Genomic DNA, 20,084 nt, shown 5'->3' with positions numbered 1-20,084 from the left:
ATGGGTCGACAGAAGGAGCTGGTGTCCCGCTGCGGGGAGATGCTCCACATCCGCTACCGGCTGCTCCGCCAGGCGCTGGCTGAGTGCCTGGGGACCCTCATCCTCGTGGTGAGTGGAGGGAGCCCGGGAAGCCCTTCTCCCTCCAGCCCCGCCCTCCCCAATCCCTCTGTTCGGCCCAGGGGCTGTGATTTTCAAGACAGCCTTGACCCACCTCCCCAGCTCTGACTCCAGGCTTAATCGCGGAGGATCACTCTGACCCCCAAAGTCCTCTTCCCCATAGTTGTAACTCCATCTATGACAGCTCTGACTCTTACCTGAACGACAGCTGTTACTCCCCTGTGACAGCTGTGATCCTTTAACCTTCCCACCAGTGACCCCCACAGGCTGGGGGCTGTGGTCACCCTGCAGTCTGGGGACCTCCAGCCCCTCTCCTGCCTCCCCCCCCCCCACCCGCTTCCCAGAGTCCCAGCCCTGGGAGGCAGGGGAGGGGGCAGAGGTAAATGGGCCCCATTAGGTTATTTGGGTCCTGGGTGTCTGGTTCCTAATGAATAATTAAGCCTCAGAAAGTCCAAAAGTTGCAGTGAAGTGAGGACAGTTTGCCACAGGTGGGGGCAGAGGGCGGAGGCCACAGGGGGCTGCAAACAGCAAAGAGGGGGAGAAGGAAGCTCCTGAAGATAGGAGGCTACGAGAGGAAGCTGGGCCCCAAACACAGAGGACGTGGGGTGTATAAATTTGCTCCCCTCGTGCTGAGCGACTCCCAGACCCTGATAGATGCTGTCAGACAGATGTTGTCAGTGGCTGTGCAGAACATCGCCAGCACTCTGAGTTACTCTGTGGGTTCTCTGAGTGAGATATTTCCCCTGCTTGCGTTACTTCTCAGTCCCAGTTACTCCTTGGTTACACTAGTTTTGCCCGTTTGTTCCTGGGTGACTCTGTTTGCACTTCTTGGGTCTGGCAGACACGCCAGTTATGTTCTTCATTTCCTGTCCCAGTTACTGTCTCATTTTCAGCCGCTCATGTGGTTACACCTGTTTTCCTCTTGGTGACTTCTGAGTTCAGTGGCTCCATTGCAATGGGTGGGTAACTCCCTTCCTGCCCTAGCCCCAGCCCCGGGTAATACAGACCAGCTGGTCCCCTGTGGATAGGAAGCTTAACAGGGGCGAGTAGGGCTGGGGAAGCCCATCCCAAATGGGTGGTGGTGGAGGAGCAGACTCTGTGGGGAGAGGAAGGCTGAGACTCACCTCTAGCTTCCAACAATAGGAAGGGGGAAGCCACACGGGGCGTTTTATCCACAGCCCCTCTTAAGACTAGTGGCTCTACTAGTCATCCCCACCTTGCTCTCCCAAGTCAAGAAGGGAATGGGAGGCAGCATTTCTCACCCTCCTGCCTTGGAGCCCCCACTCTCTACCTGATTCTCGAGAGCAGCCAGGACAGGGGAGGGTGTCCTCCATTTTCCTCCCATGTCTCAGTTTGCCTCCCCCCACAAAGGAGCAGTCAGTCCTCACATTGAGCCTCAGGACCATTTGGCTTATCCCAGACCACAAAGGAGGGTGTCACGGTTGTGGAGGAGGCTTTCAGGCTCAGGTGCATATGAGGCATTGTGTATCAGTGGAAGGGAGAAGAACCTCAAGGACTGCCCGAACAGGAGGGCCGGGCCTGGGGGACCCCTGAGTGGCAGGTGAAGGGCACCTGCATGCCTCTGTGGAGGGTTGGCTTTGGGGTGAGGAAAGCCCCTTTCTTTGGGGTACCTCATAGGGTGGAGGGGGGCTGGCCAAGAACAAGGGGCAGGGGGGTGGGGGAGGAAGAGGAAGATTAGCCCCAAGGTGGTGGAACTGGCTCTGACAGCTCCGCCCACCAAGGCGGCCTGGGATGGAGCCAGGTCTGGGCCTCAGGCAGGCAGGCAGGCAAGGAGCTGAGGCCAAGGCCTGCCAAGCCCCAGACCCCCACGTGCCTGCCCCCCACCACCCCTCCTCACACTCACAGTCTCTGATCTTTGCTCTCACCTGCCTGCATCACTGCTGCTGGCTTCCCTCCTATCTCTTGGTCTTTCTGAGTGATGATAATCAAAATGCCTAACAACCTAGTACAACAGGCACTGACCCATCTGAGTGCACAGGGCCCTTAGCACAGGTCCTGGAGACTACCTGCTGTGTGGGCATAAAACCTTTAGTTGCGGGCAGGTGGGAGAGGACACCTGGGGCAGGGGCTGGAGCGGCTTTGGTGGACACTCCGGGGACTCAGGGCAACAGCTCTTTACAGCCCCTGCAGAGCATTCTCCCGTGTGAACAAAGCGGGCCGGCACACAGTATGTCCTGTACCTGCAGAACACCAGGGACCTTAGTCCCCTTCAGTCCCCCCATCCCTGGCAGAAAATTTAGAACCAATCTCCTCACTTCCACTGCCCTGGGTCCCAGACTGGGGGCAGTGAGAGGAGCCACTCAGATCCCTGTCTTTAGGACCTCCAAATCCTAGTGGGGAAGCTGGACCCAAGACAGCAGAGGGCAGGCGGGTGGAGCAGCGAGGGTGCTGAGAGGGGGCATGGCTCTGACTTCCTGGATTCAGAAGTGGACTCACCTCACTTCTGGCCTCCTCCCTGTTTACTTGTGCTTCCTGTCACCACCATGACCACCACCTGAGCTCTTCTTGGGACAGCTGGGGGAAGTGAAAGCCTTCCTTCTTTTAGGGGCCAGGCCTGAAGGGCTGTGGAGAAACTATGTTAAGGCGGTGAAAGCTGTTCCCCTACACCCCACCCCTGGGATTCAAGGAAAATTAGTGAAGATGGTTCAACCACCTCTGGGCTCCTTGTCACAGACCCGGCTTCCAGGCCCTTCCACAGGGCCCTCTTATATTAGAGTTGGGACGTTGGGTGCAGGAGGGCAAGCCTCTCTTTTCTGGGGAGTGCAATTGCAGCAGAAGGGGTTTGGGGTGGATTCCAGGAAGGACCTCCCATCCTCCCAACGGTGGCAGGCAGAGGTTGCCCTGCCTGGTTTCACCCCTTCCTTCTGGAGAGAGTTGCTGGTCCTCACCCTCCCTTCCCCGTTCTGTTTCCTGACACAGATGTTTGGCTGTGGCTCCGTGGCCCAGGTTGTGCTCAGCCGAGGCACCCACGGTGGTTTCCTCACCATCAATCTGGCCTTTGGCTTTGCTGTCACCTTGGGCATCCTCATTGCTGGCCAGGTCTCTGGTAAGGCCTTAATCCCACCCCAGTCCTGGCCCCTCAACAGTGAAGTTCATACCAGGTATCCCACTGGAGAATGGGGTGGTGGGACATTCCCCAGGGCAGGTCATAGCTGTGGCATCAGCTTTGGGCCCTTGGGAGAAGAGAGTGGAGCAGGAACTTGACACTTAGAACCTTTGACTCTCACCTCAGGTCAGAGATTATCAGAGATGGCCTGTTACATAGTCCAACCACTATCCTGTACAAGAAACTCTTCTCTGAACCCTTCTCACTGGGGCCAGAGAGGGGCAATATGTGGGTGGCCTGGGCCTCCCCATTGTGGCAGGCTGTAGCTTATAGGTCCTGTCTCCTCTCTGCCCAGGGGCCCACTTGAATCCTGCTGTGACCTTTGCCATGTGCTTCCTGGCTCGTGAGCCTTGGATCAAGCTGCCTATCTATGCCCTGGCTCAGACACTGGGAGCCTTCTTGGGTGCTGGGATCATTTTTGGGCTGTATTATGGTAAGTATTCCCCACCCTGCCCTCCTTCACTGCCCCCCTGCTTCTGCTCGGGACCTGCTGGCACCAGGCCTTTTGATGACAGGCAGTTGGGGCCTGCCCAGGCCCTGGGCTCATGACTCACTCATTCACGCACAGGCCCAAGGTGGGGGGCATGAGAGGAAAGAAACAAGTTGGACAACAAGAGTTTCAGGCCCTCCGCCCCACGCCACTCCACCCCATTTGCCTCCAGAGTAATACAGCAGTGAAGATATTCGCCCATGACCCCTGGGATGGGGGGAGGGCTCAGCCTGAGAGGGGATGCTGGACTCAGGCCTCTGCCTCCACCCACTCTGGGTCTAATCTGTCACCAGATGCAATCTGGAGCTTCGCCAACAATGAGCTTATAGTCTCAGGCCCCAATGGCACAGCCGGCATCTTTGCCACCTACCCCTCTGGACACTTGGACATGGTCAATGGCTTCTTCGACCAGGTATGGGCAGGGGACGTGTGAGGGGAACGCAGCGAGGGGGACCAAGTTGCCCTGGTTGTCCATGGGCTGGCTGGGGGACAGGACGCCTCGACGATAGCAGGGTTTCTCAATTTATGGGGACACCTCCATCAGAACACGGTGGCAGGTGCTTATAAAACACTCTCCCGTACATTCTTATGCACACAAACATTCTAGCATCACTGCTTCAGAGAGCAGAGCAGGGGAGACAGAGCTAGAGGGAAGGCAGAGGCCAGGAGGGAAGGGAGTGGGGAGGGAGCGGCTCCTTACCCTGTTCTCCCCACTCCCCAGTTCATAGGCACAGCCGCCCTCATCGTGTGTGTGCTGGCCATCGTTGACCCCTACAACAACCCCGTCCCCCGTGGCCTGGAGGCTTTCACCGTGGGCCTGGTGGTCCTGGTCATTGGCACTTCCATGGGCTTCAACTCTGGCTACGCTGTCAACCCTGCCCGGGACTTCGGCCCCCGCCTTTTCACAGCCATCGCTGGCTGGGGCTCCGAAGTCTTCACGTGAGTACAGCCCCCACCAGCGTAGCCCAGCCTGCCTCTGCCCTGCCCCACCCCACCACCCCCTGAACACATGTGTCTGTCCCCCAGGACCGGCCGGCACTGGTGGTGGGTGCCCATTGTCTCTCCACTCCTGGGCTCCATCGCAGGCGTCTTTGTGTACCAGCTCATGATTGGCTGCCACCTGGAGCAGCCCCCACCCTCCACTGAGCAGGAGAATGTGAAGCTGGCCCATGTGAAGCACAAGGAGCAGGTCTGAGTGTGCAGGGGGCATCCCCCGACCCCTGAGCATCACTGACTCTGCAGGGGCCACTCCCTGGAAGCCCCCTTCACGATCCCCCCTCAGGCTACGACACTCCCTACCTACCTGCACCCCCTGGACAGCCCCTTCAGGATTTCCAACGGCCCCTGCCCAGATAGGACCCTCGGCCACTGCCCTTAAGCTGTGGTGGAACAGGGGGTAGGGTCAATACTTCCTTTGGTCTCCCAAAGGGAGAAAACGGGCATCAGGTGTGTATGTGTGTGCACGTGTGTGTGGTGTCCCAGATATTCAGGGCAAGGGACCAAGCAGAGAGGATTCTAACTATAGGGGGAGCCCAGAGACAGAGAAGATGGCATGTCCCTCTGTGAACGAGGAAGGTGCCAGAGTGCGCATGTGTCAGGGGCTCCCTATGGAGTAGGTCTGGATGAATGTTTCTGATCACGTGTGTGTGTGTGTGTGTGTGTGTGTGTGTGCGCGCGCGTGCGCACCCTTTTTTCTAAGCAGGGGCTTCTATAGGCTTTGGGGACGTGGGGTGGATATGTGTAGGGCTGGGAGGAGGGGGCCGCAGCTCAGGTTTGGAGCTCTGGCTAGACATAGTAGGAGCCCATAACATGTTTCTGTCATAGTGTAGGCATAAGGGGGTGGGGTGAAGTCCAGGTCATAAGTTTCATGTTTGCTTTTGTTTTGTTTTTGTTTTTTAATACGTATAGCAGATGTTACAATCTTAGGGGTGGGGGTTGGAAGACCCCTCTTTAAAAAGGGTCTTCACTCCTTTAATCTTCCACTCAAAAATGTACTCTTTTGCCTTTTATAAAAAAATAATAAAATGTATGCCTGAAACTGCCAATTGTGCAAGTATCTTTCTGCTTGTTCTGCTGTTTTTCTGGGGCCAGTTAAGGAGCTTCAGTGTGTCTAGCTGAAATTACTGTCAGTGCCCAGCTGGGTGTCTAATGTGGTCTGGGTACCCTGGGGGTCATACTCTGGCCTTGCCAGGGTGAGCAGGGGTCAGTCACTGAGAGCCTCTTCACCAAGCCTCTCAGCTTGAACAGAGCAGTTCAAACTTCAAACCTTTGCTCCAAAGTCTCAACTCAAATCTTTGCTCATTAAAGTCCACCTGATCTGCTTTAATGCTTCCTCCTCCAGGAAGTCATCCCTGCTTTTCCCACCATCTTCTACAGTCAGTTGTTGAAGCCCTGAGACCACAGTTTCATTCATCCCTATCTTCCCCTCTGCTTCACTTGTTCAGTCTGAGGCACCTCTGTGCCCACTGGGCAGGGGTTGGATTGATTGACTCTGGCCCCCTGACTCACGCAGGGAAGCAAGCGGTTCTGCACACTGAGCCCAGGAAGCTCTTCTCATTTTCTGCTTCCTTACCAGATCCTCCTTAGCTTTCACAGGGAATACAAGGGAAGCCATCCCCTACCCAGTTCCTGTCTCAGAGTTAACCCCGCGGGAGCCGCAGGATCCCTGGGTCCAGTAGGACAATTGTGGTTCTTAGATGCTGAGCCAGCTCTTGTTCCCCAACCTTCACAGATGAGGAGACCATGGTCCAGAGAGGGTGGGTGGCAAACACAGGGTCCCATAGCCAGGACCCCGCCTAGGGTGGTGGGGTGGGAAAATGCAATTCCAGCTCAGGTCTCTACCCCTTCCTGGTCCCCAGCTCCCAAGAGGTGTGTCTGGAATGTGGGAGGGACTTGAGCCAGAGGGAGTGTCCCCTTCCCAGGCCCTTGAGGGAGGAAGGCTAAACCTGGGGAGGAGAATGTGGCTGCAGAGTTTCATTCTGGCCACACCAGTCCCACCTGTGGTGCCCCCACCCTGCAGCCCTCCCTTTCTCTCCAATCCTGCTGTTGGCCCTGACCAGTCAGCGCAGCGGGTGTCGGTAGGCCTTCTGGTACTGTGAGTAACGGGTAATTGGACCTGGCTTCCAGGCCCAGCTGGGCCTCTCTCCAGCCAAATGACCTTGGGGTGGTCATGTTCTTTTCCTGGACCTCAGTTTCCTTATTTGTGAATTGGGGGATACCGAGAGGAGAAGATAATGGAACATAATTCATGAAAGGACTTAACACAGTGACCAGTGGGTGGTAAATACTCAATAAATGTTATCTCCTGATTTTTCCTACAGAACCAGAGATGGGGGTGGGGAGGTAGGGGTAGAGGAGGGAAGCTGAGGGCTGTTTTCTAAAGGTTACTGAGGCTGGGCTCACCTGTAATCCCAGCACTTTGGGAGGTGGGGCCAGGAGGACCGCTCCAGGCCAGGGGTGGGCAACACAGTGAGATCCCATTTCAACAAAAAACAAACAAAAAAATTAACCAGGCATGGTGTCATGTGCCTGTAGTCCCAGCTACTTGAGAGGCTCATGCAGGAGGATCGCCTGAGCCCAAGAGCTTAAGGTTGCAGCGAGCTATGATTGCAACACTGCACTCCAGCCTGGGCAGAGACCCAACAGAAAGTGTCAAAAAAAAATGTCATTAAATTCAACTCCACTTCCTTCTCAGATTCCTTCCACGGATTCTGGATTTCCTGAGGGGAGGGAGGGAGGAAGAGTAGGGGCAATGGCTGTGGCACCCTGACTCCAGAAGGCTCCTAGGAGGGACCAAGGGGACACAAGAGGGGCCCACACACAGTTATACAGGGCAGAGGAGCCTGCAGCTGCACAACCACAAGAGAAAGGGTAAGGCCTGGCCAGAACCAGGAGCAGTGGGTCAGAGAGGGACTGGTGGGGACACAGCATGCAGTAGCTGTGTGACCCCTCCAGGGGTAGGAGGGAAGCTCCTCACCCCCAGGTATGCCTTCCTTCAGTACTTCTGGCTGCTAGAAAGTTCTAGAAAGAAAACTCTTCATCTCCCATTCCATGTAATCCATTTTCTAGGGTGGACACAGAGGAGAATCGTCCCATGGGAGGGTAGCTACATCCCATGCCTCATCCTGTCCCTTCTTCCTGCATTAAGCCCCCTTCACAGCCCACTTTGGAGGAGCCCATGTTTCCTTAAAACTCTGACTTGCTTGGATTAAAATCAGCCTCCCTGAAACTTGAGCTTGGTTCCTGTTTCTTTGTATGCTGCCTCAGTGTACGTGTGTATGTGCGTGGACATGCAAGTGTGCATTTCCCAGTGTTCCTGGGCGTGTCTTTCATTTAATATGTCTGGTTATATCTCTATGGGTCCCAGCCTCTGGCAGACCACGTGCCTGTCACTGCCTGAGTCTTTATGTCTGGGTCTTTCTTCATGTACCTCTACGGGAACATCCTGTGAACTTCGGAGCCCATCTCTGTGTGTACTTTGGAGCACATGTCCGCGTGTGCCTACCAGTGACTCTCCTGCCAGCCCAGTCCCGCTCGTTTTCCCCCAGGGCATGCCTCCTCCCTAATTCCTGGTAATGAGCTCCCTCCTTCTCTTTCCCCTTGATTTTGTTTTTCTGAAAACCTGGGTGGGGCACCTCTAGGCTTGGGGAAACATGGGTTGGGTGGAGCTGGGTGGGGTGGGAAGGGGAGAAGAGGGGCTTCTCCACCCAGTACAGAGACCCCCGAGGCCAGGGACAGCCCCAACCCCCCAGGAAGGGTCTCTGAAGGTGCTGGCCTAGGCAGGGCCCTGGACCTCCTCACTGGGAGGAGGCGGCCTGGCCTGGGCGGGGCACCCGAACTGTGGGCGCAAGAAATGCAGGTAGTGCAAAGAGAGGAGACACTAAGACGCTGGGGCCCTCAGGGAGACGGGAAGGGGCCTTGCCAAGTAGAATGCCTCTGAGTCCTAAGTGGCCAGAGAAGTGGCTGTGTTTGCCCAGCAGCTGGGGGTACGCTCCTCAGGGGCTCAGCATCTCCACACCTGAGACTTTGGCCTTTGGTACCAGGTTTTTTTTTTTCCGACAGTCTCACTCTGTTGCCGGGACTAGAGTGCCGTGGCATCAGCCTAGCTCACAGCAACCTCAAATTCCTGGGCTCAAGTGATCCTCCTGCCTCAGCCTCCTGAGTAGCTGGGACTACAGGCATGTACCACCATGCCCAGCTAATTTTTCTATGTATATATTTTTAGCTGTCCATATAATTTCTTTTTATTTTTAGTAGAGACGGGAGTCTCGCTCTTGCTCAGGCTGGTCTCCAACTCCTGACCTCGAGCGATGCTCCTGCCTCAGCCTCCCAGAGTGCTAGGATTACAGGTGTGAGCCACTGCGCCCGGCCTTGGCACCAGGTTTATTTGAGGTAAGGGAGAGGGTGGCTCTGCCTGGTCGTGGGTACCTAGGCGGTGGAGAGTGCCAAAGGAGACTGCTTCTCCTTCATGTAAAGGAGAAACTGAGGCCCAAAGTGTCACCTGGGGTCACAGAGCAGGGCAGCAGAGCCCAGACCAGAACCCAGTCTTCTCAACCCCTTCCCCAGAGAGCACTGTGTGACATCTCAGGGAGTAGGCTCTGGATCCAGATCACCTGGGTTCCAAACTAGCCCTTCTCTGCCCTGGGACCTTGGGCAGGCCGGAGTCTCCATTTCAAATCCAGTCTCTGTGGGCTGCATCACCTGGGCCAGCCTGGCAGCCCAGCCTAGATCCCTCCCACTGCAGTGGGGCCAGGGGAGAGGGAGGCCAGAGCCCCTTTCCCACCCTGGGTCTTTTTCCAGAAAACTCAGGCTCCCAAGAAAGGGGGAGCTCGGCAGCCCACCACCTCGTGGGGCTCAGGGGTCTGGTAGGGGCTGAGAGTGGTGGCGAGTTAGGGGTCTGGAGAGGAGTGTATACAAGGTCACAGGAGGGACTCAATCCCAGGGAGGCTGAGGGAACAAGCAAAATTCCAATCTGTGTTTACTACTCTTGCTCCACAGCCCCCAATCAGGAAGTCCTTCCTAAGGTCTTAATGGTGTTAACCCTCCCTGTCTCCAGAGATCTCTGATGATAAAGCCTTAAACCAGATCCAATGGCCTGGACCAACTCCTTTGATTTCTTGCTGCAGGGAAGCCTGAGGGGAAGCCATACTGGGACTCTCCCTTTGCTCTCTAGTCTCTGCCTTCTTGGAAGCTCTTGTGAGGAGCAAGGGGCCCTTGGCAGGCTTCCTTCCTGCGCTCAGATCTAAGGAGACCTGGCTGGAAGAGGGGACTCTGGGAACCCCGATAATCATCTGGACATGGTCCATCGCTCATCTCCATGGAGACTCCCCCCATAGCCCAAGAAGCACCTGGAATGTCCAGCTACCACCCTCATCCTTCATTTCTCTGCTCAGGGTCATTGACAGGCCTGGGCTGGAAACCAGGGGAGGGAGTGGAGGAGGTGGCCTGGCCTGAAGGGGGAGGCCCCAGTCTGAGGGATCTCTCTCCTGATGGAGGTAACCTTTAGCTGGGGGAGCCCCCCTTCCATGGCCTATGAACAAAGTCTTCCTTTTATTAGAATAAGGGTTTATAGCTTGAGCCTCCTTTGGCCCTTGGAGGTGCCTGTGTGCCCACGTACACTCGAGGGTGTGTCTGCTGGGACTGAAGAAGGACTGGGGGTGTGCACACGCTCACACAAGCACATTTCCACCCCCACTTGCTCACCTACACATGCACACTTGCTCCCTCCACACTCGACCCGTCTGCATTCACACATGCACACTGATGCCCCGGCATCCAGTCTCCTTCCTCACACGCTCAGATGCCCAGACATGCTCAGATACGCTCACACGCACACGCACGGCTGCATTCACAGGCTGTGCACACACCTATGCTTCACATCCTCACATCCACACAGACACTTACAGTCGTGCATGCTTAAGATGCACTCACTCTCAAAAACACACTTGCCCACACTCCTACTTGTGGAGGCTGGAAGCCACATCTGTGCCCTGAGTCTGACAGGCTGGAAGTGTGTATGTAGTTAAATACAGGAATGGGGGTAACGAACAGGGGCTATGATGCCCCAAACGAGCCACAGGGGTCAGGACATGGGGTTGGGAAGTCTCTAGGGTTTCTTTGGTTTTTGTTTTTTGTTTCAAGAGGCAGGGTCTCACTTTGTCACTAGGCTGGAGTGCGATGGCCTGATTATAGATCACTGTAATCTTGAAATCCTAGGCTCAAGCAATCTTCTTGCCTCAGCCTCCTGAGTAGCTGGGACTACAGGAGCACATCACTATGCCTGACTAATTTTTAAAAAAATTTCTTGTAGGCCGGGGATGGTGCTCACGGCTGTAATCCTAGCACTCTGGGAGGCCAAGGCGGGAGGATTGCTTGAGCTCAGGAGTTCAAGACCAGCCTGAGCAAGAGCAAGACCCTGTCTCTACTAAAAATACAAAAATTATCTGAGCATGGTGGCATGTGCCTGTAGTCCCAGCTACTGGGAGGCTGAGGCAGGAAGATCGCTTGAGCCTAGGGGTTTGAGGTGCAGTGAGCTATGTTGACACCACTGCACTCTATCCAGGTGACAGAGAGAGACTCTGTCTCAAAAAAAAAAAATTTTTTTTTTTTTTTGAGATAGGGGTCTAGCTATATTGTCCAGGCTGGTCTTGAACTCCTGGTCTCAGTGTCCCAAAGTGCCGAGATTACAAGTGTGAGCCACCATAGCACACACTTCAGGCTTTGAAGTCATAACCTGGATTTCCAAAGCCAGGGGTCAGGAAGCAGGAGGTTTGAAGACCATGACTGAGAGTCTTAGTGCCTGGGCAGGGCACAAAGTAGTATCAACACATACTTGCTTAATAAGCAAACAGCAGGAGAGACTGAAACTACTGATTTCCAACTGGTAGAGCAGCCTGTCTGTCTCACTGAAGTTTAGGAACATAGATGACAGGAGAGTTAGGGTCATCTTACTCTCTTTTTATTTTTTTAATTTATTTATTTAAGCTAGTCAGACCAGGCGTGGTAGCTCACACCTGTAATCCTAGCACTCTGGGAGGCTGAGGCAGGAGGATCGCTCGAGGTTAGGCGTTAGAGACCAGCCTGAGCAAGAACAAGATCCTGTCTCTATAAAAATAGAAAGAAATTAGCCAGACAACTAAAAATACCTATAGAAAAATTAGCCGGGCATGGTGGCACATGCCTGTAGTCCCAGCTACTTGGGAGGCTGAGGCAGTAGGATTGCTTGAGCCCAGGAGTTTGAGGTTGCTGTGAGCTAGGTTGACACCAGGGCACTCTAGCCTGGGCAACAGAGTGAGACTCTGTCTCAAAAAACAAAACAAAACAAACAAACAAACAAAAAAAAACAAACACAAAAAAGGAACGAACGAAAAAAAAAATAAATAAAAATAAAAAACATATTTAGGCTAGTCAAGTGAAGCAGTGGGAGTGGAGAATGAACAAAGGAATCTATAACTGATTGTGATCAATTATTTGTAAACACCGTGCACTCAGACCAGCCCCGTCTTACCTTTCGAAGTCAACTGGTCCACATCCTTACAGCTGTTCCACAGAGCAGGAGGCTGAGTCTCTCATACAGGTGACTTGCATGAAGCTATTGCGTAAGGCAGTGGCCAGTCCAGGCCGGGGCCCCCAGTCTCAGGGTGCATCTTCTAAGCCAAGGGACATCTGACTGCAGAGAGAACCCTCCGTAGGCCCAGCTGCCTGGGAATGAACAGAAAGAGACTGTGCTCTGGGCTGTCCCAGAGATTGGGCTCCACCTAGGACAGAGGAGAGCCTATAGGGGTCCCTTGAGGTATGCAGGATCAAGGAGACCCCCAGACACTCTGCAGAAGGGTTCCTGGAAGAGTCCTATGTGTAAAATAATACGTTCTGGCCTTTCTGCCAGAGAGCTTGTGTTTAATTCTTTTGTTCGTTTATTATTTCATCAAACATTTAGTGAATACCTTTTATTTATTTATTTATTTATTTTTTGAGACAGGGTCTTGCTAGCTTGCTCAGGCTGGTCTCAAACTCATGGGCCCAAGCGATTCTCCCATCTCAGCCTCCTGAGTAGCTGGGATGACAGGTGTATGCCGCTACACCTGGCCCAACCTTTTTAAAACCAGGCTGTGGTAGTTTCCAGGAATACTATGATGAACAAGATATGTATTATACAAGAATATCAGATAGAAAGCATCTGGATGCAAATAAGAGGAAATCTGACTCAGTGTGGCTTGGGCTCACATAACTGAAAAATTTAGATGAAAACTTCAGGTGAGGCTTGATCCAACATCTGTGTCTTTTCTATCTCTTCTCTCTTCCTCCCATGCTGTCAGCCTCATCCTAAGGCTGGAGCCTCTGTGGTTTGAAGACAGCTGGCAGTAGCTCTCAGGCTACACGTTTCCTTGCTAGTGTCCAGCTGGGAAGAGGGAACCGCCTGAGGCGCACTCTGATTGGATCAGCTTGGTCACATGCCCCTCCCTGAGTCTGGAGGATGGCCTGAGCTGACTGGATTAGCCAAGTCACAAGCCCCACCTCTGGCCCCAAGAGAGATGTTAACCCTTTCTGAACAAAATGAATTCCTAAATGGAAACTGAGGACTGTTGGGAAAGTGGAAGCCAAAGCCGACCACATGGCTCCTGCCTTCATGGAACTCACAGCCTGATTAGTGGCGAATGCTGCAAATATAATCAATCAGAGGCAATTGGGACAGCATTCAATCAAGTACGGGGGCCCTTCTAAGGCCCTGGTCGCCTTCCCACGAAGCTGGCCCTGCTCTTCTATTGAGACCTGAAGGATGAGAAAGAATTAGCCTGCAGGGTGCTCCAGGTAGAGGTAACAGCTTCTGCAAAAGCCTGGAGATCAGGGTGCCCCGGAAGAGCTCGACGGAACCACTGATTCAGATGAGAGAGGGCAGGGGGGCATTGCAGCAGAGGGCAGAGGGTGAGCAAAGGGACAAAGATGTGGCTGGAGCTGAGAGTTCCTGAAGGCCACCCAGGAAGCCAGAAGGCAGCAGCAATGCGAGGGAACTTGTCTGTGAGGACCTGGAATGGCGAGTATAAAAATTAGAATATTCAAGTGAGAAATTGTGTCCAAAATGGTACCTAAGAAAGGTTGATCAACCAAGAGCTGCTGGGGCAGGATGGGAGGGAGGTGGGAAGCCTGCCAAGAGACAGTAGGAATTCTGTCCCGAGTTTATCCTAATTGTCAGATTCAAAGGGGGAAAGAGTGAGGCCCTGGCATTTCTGACACAACCTTGGCCTGAACCCTTGGATCCCTGAAACATTCTGTGGTAACACAGATGTGCAATTTGTTCCTTTTTCTCTGAATTCCATTTTAAAAAAGAAGAAAAGGCTGCAGGTTATACGAAATGCTTATGGACACAGGCAAATCTATAGTGGCAGAAAGTAGATTAGTGGTTGCCAAGGGCTAGAGGTATGGGGTGAATGAAGAGTGACTACTAACGGGTATGGGTTTCTTTCTGTTTTTTTTGTTTGTTTGTTTGTTTTGAGATAGGGTCTCCCTATGTTGTGCAGGCTGGAGTGTGGTAGCTATTCACAGGTGTGATCATAGTAGCACATTGCAGCCTTAAATTCCTGGGCTCAAGCAATCCTCCCACCTCAGCCTCCCAAGTAGCTGGGACTACAGGTTGTGCACCACCTTGCCTGGCTAATTTAAAACAAAATTTTTTTTTGTAGAGTCAGGGGTCTCGCTGTGTTACTGAGGCTGGTCTCTAGAACTCCTGATCCCAAGCGATCCTCCCACCTTGGCCTCCCAAAGTGCTGGGATTATAGGTGTGAACCACCGCACTCAGCAATATATGGGTTTCTTTTCTTTTTTTTTTTTTTTTTTGTTGAGACAGAGTCTCACTTTGTTGCCCAGGCTAGAGTGAGTGCCGTGGCGTCAGCTTAGCTCACAGCAACCTCAGACTCCTCGGCTTAAGCGATCCTACTGCCTCAGCCTCCCGAGTAGCTGGGACTACAGGCATGCACCACTATGCCTGGCTAATTTTTTCTATATAGATTTTTAGTTGTCCATATAATGTCTTTCTATTTTTAGTAGAGACGGGGTCTCGCTCTTGCTCAGGCTGGTCTCGAACTCCTGACCTCGAGCGATCCACCCGCCTCGGCCTCCCAGAGTGCTAGGATTACAGGCGTGAGCCACCGCACCCGGCCTATATATGGGTTTCTTTTTGGGATGATGAAATGTTCTGGAATTAGACAGTGGTGAAGGCTGCATAACTTTGTGAATATACTAAAATCCATTGAAATGTATATTTTAGAAGGGTAAATATTATGGCATGTGAACTATATCTCAACAAGAAGAAAGGAAGGAAGGAAGGAAACAAGGAAGAAAAATGAAGGAGAGAAATGCCTTCTTTATAGCAGATCTTCACTAGTAACAAACCGTGTGCAAGGTTCAGGGAGATGGAGGGAGTTTACTTTGTACAAATCCAACACATTCAAGTTGAATATTAGACGTCCCTGTTATTAGAAATCCTTTTGGCTCCTGTGCCAGCGGCTGGCAGCTTCACCCCTCTCAGCACCCTGGCCTCTGGCCCATTGGTGGTTTTCTTCCCCCTCCCCCTCCCCCTCCCTATTTTCTGCTTCCCGATTGCTCACTATAGATGTTTTTGTAAAGCGTTTAGCTGAGCAAAAGCATCACTGGCACAGGACCCGAGGTTTCCTTTCCTTAATTATTTCAAAATATTAATGGGATCCAAATGTTTTAGGTTACATGGATCGTTTTTGTAATGCTTGAGTCCTGGGCTATAGGTGTGCCCGTCACCCAGATAGTGTTCATAGTACCCCTTAGTTTGGTTTATTACTCTCCTCCTCTGTCCCCCCCAGGTTTCCTTTAATGGGACCCACTCTCCTCGGGATTTAAGAAGCAGTTTCCCCCACTCTGTTACACTCTCTCCAGGTGGTGGCTGCCGTTTACTGCCATTGTCTGCCCAGACTGAGTTTCGTGGAGACAGGGAAATGGGTCTGGTTGTAAAAGTCAGCCCCTGCTACATTGCAAAGGGGTCAGTAAATATTTCTGGGATGAATGGATGGGATTGTTTAGACCCCGCTTGAAGTCCACCTTCCTTTCTCTCTCCTTCCAGGGGATAGTTATGAGAAAGCATTAGAAGGCCCAGAAACTTCTAATGGGGTCAGCTGTGGAAGAATCCCTGGCTAGAATGGTTACATTTTCCAAGGAGAGGGAAGCTAGAGGTTCTTGGCGGACCCCAGGTTGGGGTGGATGTGGACCCAGGAGGGAGGAGGCAGTGATGACGTTAAGGTTCCATGCCTGGGTCCCTTGATGGGCCTGGGCACAGCCGGGCTGGCTGCAGCTGCTCCTAGAGATCTTATCAGACCACGGCTGATACGTGGTACTGACTCATGGGACCTGCGGCCTAGGAAAGAGTTCTGATGTTGAAACAGGCCCAGGGGAGGGGGCAGGGTTGGTATCTCTGACTTGCCACCAGCATAGACATCATCACCACCCACACTTCCTGTCAACTCTGGGTCACCTTGATGGTCATCACTCATCTCCCACCCTGTCACTCCTTTGTCACCTTCACCGTCATCCCTGCATCACGACCACTTTCTTATCCAGGCTGTCACTTGACCCAGTTCCCAGTACTGTGTTACCTTCTCCAGCACTGCCACCATCCCTGCTCCCATCCCAGGCCCAAGGCTGTTGTCACCTGAACCAACCTTGCCTTCATCAACCTCCTCCACCCCAGCCCTGTCACTTGCTAGTCCCATTCCCATCTCTCCTGTCACCTTGACTGTCCCCATCTGTCCCTGTTACCTCATCATCTTTGCTGCCACACCTCATCCTTGTCATACACGCCCCAACAAAGTCTTCCACTGTTACCACCTGACTGAGTCTCTGGACTGTCAATACTTCCTTTCCCCTCTGTTGGTTCACCAACACTGCCTCCTCCCTGTCACCATCAACAACATCTTCCTTCTCTCCAGCCCCTCACCTGGGTCCCTAAATGGGCTTTCCCCTCTGGTGCCTTGCTCCTCAGCACATGCTCAACATGTACCCACCTTTGAGACTTTGCCCCTGCCTCTCCAGCCTCTGGCCTCCCCTGGGCTTCCCCAGCTGGACATGCCATGCTCCTTACCTTTGCCCTCTGCCCTGGCCAGGCGTGCTTCATTTCGGCCCCTTGGTTCACTGGGCCCTGAGGCCAGCACTCATTCCCAGGTATTGAAAGAATACTGGGTAGAGGTCTTGCCAGGAAGCCCAGAATCTTCTCTGCCTACACCCACGACACCTGGCAGTTGTCTCTGCCCAGCCTGGCCCTAAGATCCTCATTCATTAAGTTGACTATTATTTCCCTTTTTAGAATTCCCCAATGTCCCCACAGACTATTACTCAACCTGGTGACAGCCCCTTAGTACCCTGACTAACCATTATTCGTGTAATCCTGTGTTTAAGGCCATTTTGCCCAGCAGACAGGGCGCTCTGGGAGGGCAGTAACTGTGTCTGTCTCGGTCACTGCTAGGTCCCCAGAACCTAGCGTAGTGCCTGGCTTCTGGCAGGGGCTCAGTAAACATCTGTTGAGTGAAGAAATACCATCTATTGGGTCCTTAAATGTGCTGGGCACTGTGCTAAGTACACATATTAACTTGTTCCTTCCCTGTCCTATTTTTGGCGTCTCTTTCTATTTTATTTGCTTTTGAGCATTTCAAGGGCTTTTGACACAAACACTTCTGGCAAAGTTCAAGCAGAGAGAAGTACATTTCCAGTTACTCATCAGAAAGTGAGGACACAGGGAAAGCCAGTTACTCACAGAACAAGGAAATCACTTTCTTGTAAATCTTGAGAATCTCAGCGAGTAATGTCACCTCTTGATTTCATCTTTCTGTTCTCCAAGGGAGGCTGAGAAAGCTGATGGCTAAGAAGATGGGGTAAGGGGTGCCTGAAGAAGACCCTTCTTCTCATGTCTGGAAAGCAAAGACTAGATCCTCCCCTCATACATAAAACTGATGAGTTCGAGAGGTAAATATATAAAGGATTAAAATAAACCTGGATTTTCCCATATTGGGTATTTTTGCTTTTTTTTGAGACAGAGTCTCACTCTGTCGCCTGGGCTAGTAAACCTGGATATTTCTCATATTCTTTGTCACAGTTGTTTCATTTTTGAGAATTCATCTTTGGGAAAATAATTGGAGACATAGACATAGCCTTTGTCCAGAGATCTTCATTGCAATGTTACTTATAATAACGAAACATTGAAATATAAGTGTATATTTATGAATGAAAAAGTGAAATGTAAAATTAAAATGTTGGGAACAAACTAACTTCCCAGTGATAGAAGACAGATAAAGAATGGTTTGCCTCTTGGTTTTTAAAGTCTATTAAAATGATGGTTCTGAAGAGTTGATAATTATTCTATAATCATGGCATTAGGTGAAGAGGGCATTATACAAACAGGCTTGTATAGAATTATTTCCATTATGTCAACAGAGTACTCAGAAGGATTAATGGATGAAAAAGAGTGAAAGCATTAATAGGCATTATGTTATTTCTGAATTGTGAGCAATTTATTTTTATTTCTTGTAGTGTTCACATTTTCTTTGAAGGGCATTACTACATTTATAATAAATGCTATGCATTTATTAAAAGAGGCAAAAATAATGTTTTATGTGAAAGTGTAAGTGTTTTATAATCCTATATTACTTTTTGACTTACTAGATTGTAAATTCTGTGAGGCCAGGATTCTTGTGTATTTCTTAGCACCAGACCTTGTAGATGTTGAATGAAAGGGTGTTTAGTAAAGCACAATGGAGTTAATTAAATAGGTTTTTTTGATGCATCTCTTTCTTCTTTTCACTTTAATTCTCCAGAGTAACCCTCCCTACACAGAAAGCAAGTTTTGGGGGCTGCCTTGATCTACAAAACCAAAAAAAAAAACCCATACAAGGGATGGCCCTTTTTTTTTTTTTTTTTTTTAATGTGGTCTCGGCCAGGTGCGGTGGCTCACGCCTGTAATCCTAGCACTCTGGGAGGCTGAGGCGGGTGGATCGCTCGAGGTCAGGAGTTCAAGACCAGCCTGAGCAAGAGCGAGACCCCGTCTCTACTAAAAATAGAAAGAAATTATCTAGCCAACTAAAAAATATATATAGAAAAAAAAAATTAGCCAGGAATGGTGGTGCATGCCTGTAGTCCCAGCTACTCGGGAGGCTGAGGCAGTAGGATTGCTTGAGCCCAGGAGTTTGAGGTTGCTATGAGCTAGGCTGACGCCATGGCATTCACTCTAGCCCGGGCAACAGAGTGAGACTCTGTCTCCAAAAAAAAAAAAAAAAAAAACCAAAAGTGGTCTCACTGTGTTCTCTGGGCTGGAGTGCAGTGGTAACATCATAGCAACCTCAAACTCCCGGGCTCAAGCAATCCTCCTGCCTCAGCCTCCCTAGTAGCTGAGACTACAGATGTATGCCACCACGCTTGGCCAATTTTTCTATTTTTTGTAGAGATGGGGGTCTTGCTATGTTGCTCAGAAGTTGGCTGGTCTCCAACTCCTGGCCTGAAGTAATCCTACTGTCTCAGCCTCCCAAAGTGCTAGGATTACAGGCGTGAGCCATCTCGATTTAAGAAGTGCTGTAAATTTGAGAAAATCTTATTAGAAATATGAACATAAGACCAGATTATGCACTAAGCCTGCTCCTCCTCCTTTGTTCCCGTCTCAGAGAGGGGCACCAGCCCACCAGAAACCTGGGAGCTACCCTGCGCTCTGGCACCCATGCTACTGTACCCCCACAGTCAGCTGTTCACCTGGGCCTGCAGCCCCGCCCCTTTTTCCATCCCCCATGGGACTCCCTTTGTTTCAGTCACCACCGTCTCTTGCCTTTATGACTCCAGTGCCTCCTAACCAGTTTCTCTGCTCCACTCTTGCTCTTCCCACGCCAAATCCCTGCCTTCTGAGCTACAGTCATGCTTTAGAGCTTTCTAATATACTAATCTGCCCCTGCCACTCCCCTGTTTACAGACCTTCAGTGGCTTCCCGTCACTCTCAGGAGCAAGCACGGGACAGCTCATGATCCAGCCCAGGCTGAGCTCTCCAATGTCATGGTGCTCCCAGCCTGCTCTGGCCACACATCTCCTGGGCTCCCTCGGCTCCCTCTTCTCGGGGGAACTATCCTTTCTCTCCCCAACCCCTCCTCACCTGTGCTGTTAAAGTGGATGTCTCTTGCTCCAGGAAGGCTTCCCTCATGTTCCCCAGCCCTGCGTTTGGTTCAGTGCTCTCCTCTCAATTGCCACAGGCCCCTGTGCTTATTACCTCTAATACCTGCATTGTGACTTCTTGTTTACTCACCAGCTTCCCCACATGCTTTGTAAGTCCCCCAGGGCTGGGACTGTACTTGCTTTCCAATG

The 20,084-nt window shown here is 51.9% G+C and overlaps 1 protein-coding gene across 2 annotated transcripts; it reads left to right on the top strand.

The window, feature by feature from the left end:
* AQP3 (aquaporin 3 (Gill blood group)) lies at window positions 1-5,016 on the top strand. Of its 2 annotated transcripts, XM_069474352.1 has the most exons (6): window positions 1-108; window positions 3,058-3,184; window positions 3,540-3,677; window positions 4,028-4,146; window positions 4,456-4,673; window positions 4,761-5,016. In XM_069474352.1, the coding sequence occupies exons 1-6, from the start codon at window positions 1-3 to the stop codon at window positions 4,927-4,929; spliced, it is 879 nt and encodes a 292-aa protein (XP_069330453.1). In that variant the 3' UTR covers window positions 4,930-5,016. The 2 variants fall into 2 exon arrangements, with proteins under 2 accessions (XP_069330453.1, XP_069330454.1); XM_069474353.1 differs by lacking the exon at window positions 4,456-4,673 and having other exon boundaries at window positions 4,761-4,880.
* Window positions 5,017-20,084: the final 15,068 nt, after the last annotated feature.

The sequence above is a fragment of the Eulemur rufifrons genome, chromosome 7 (genome assembly GCF_041146395.1).
Source record: "Eulemur rufifrons isolate Redbay chromosome 7, OSU_ERuf_1, whole genome shotgun sequence".
Classification (NCBI taxonomy): Eukaryota; Metazoa; Chordata; class Mammalia; order Primates; family Lemuridae; genus Eulemur; species Eulemur rufifrons.
This window is presented reverse-complemented; position numbering and strand designations above follow the sequence as displayed.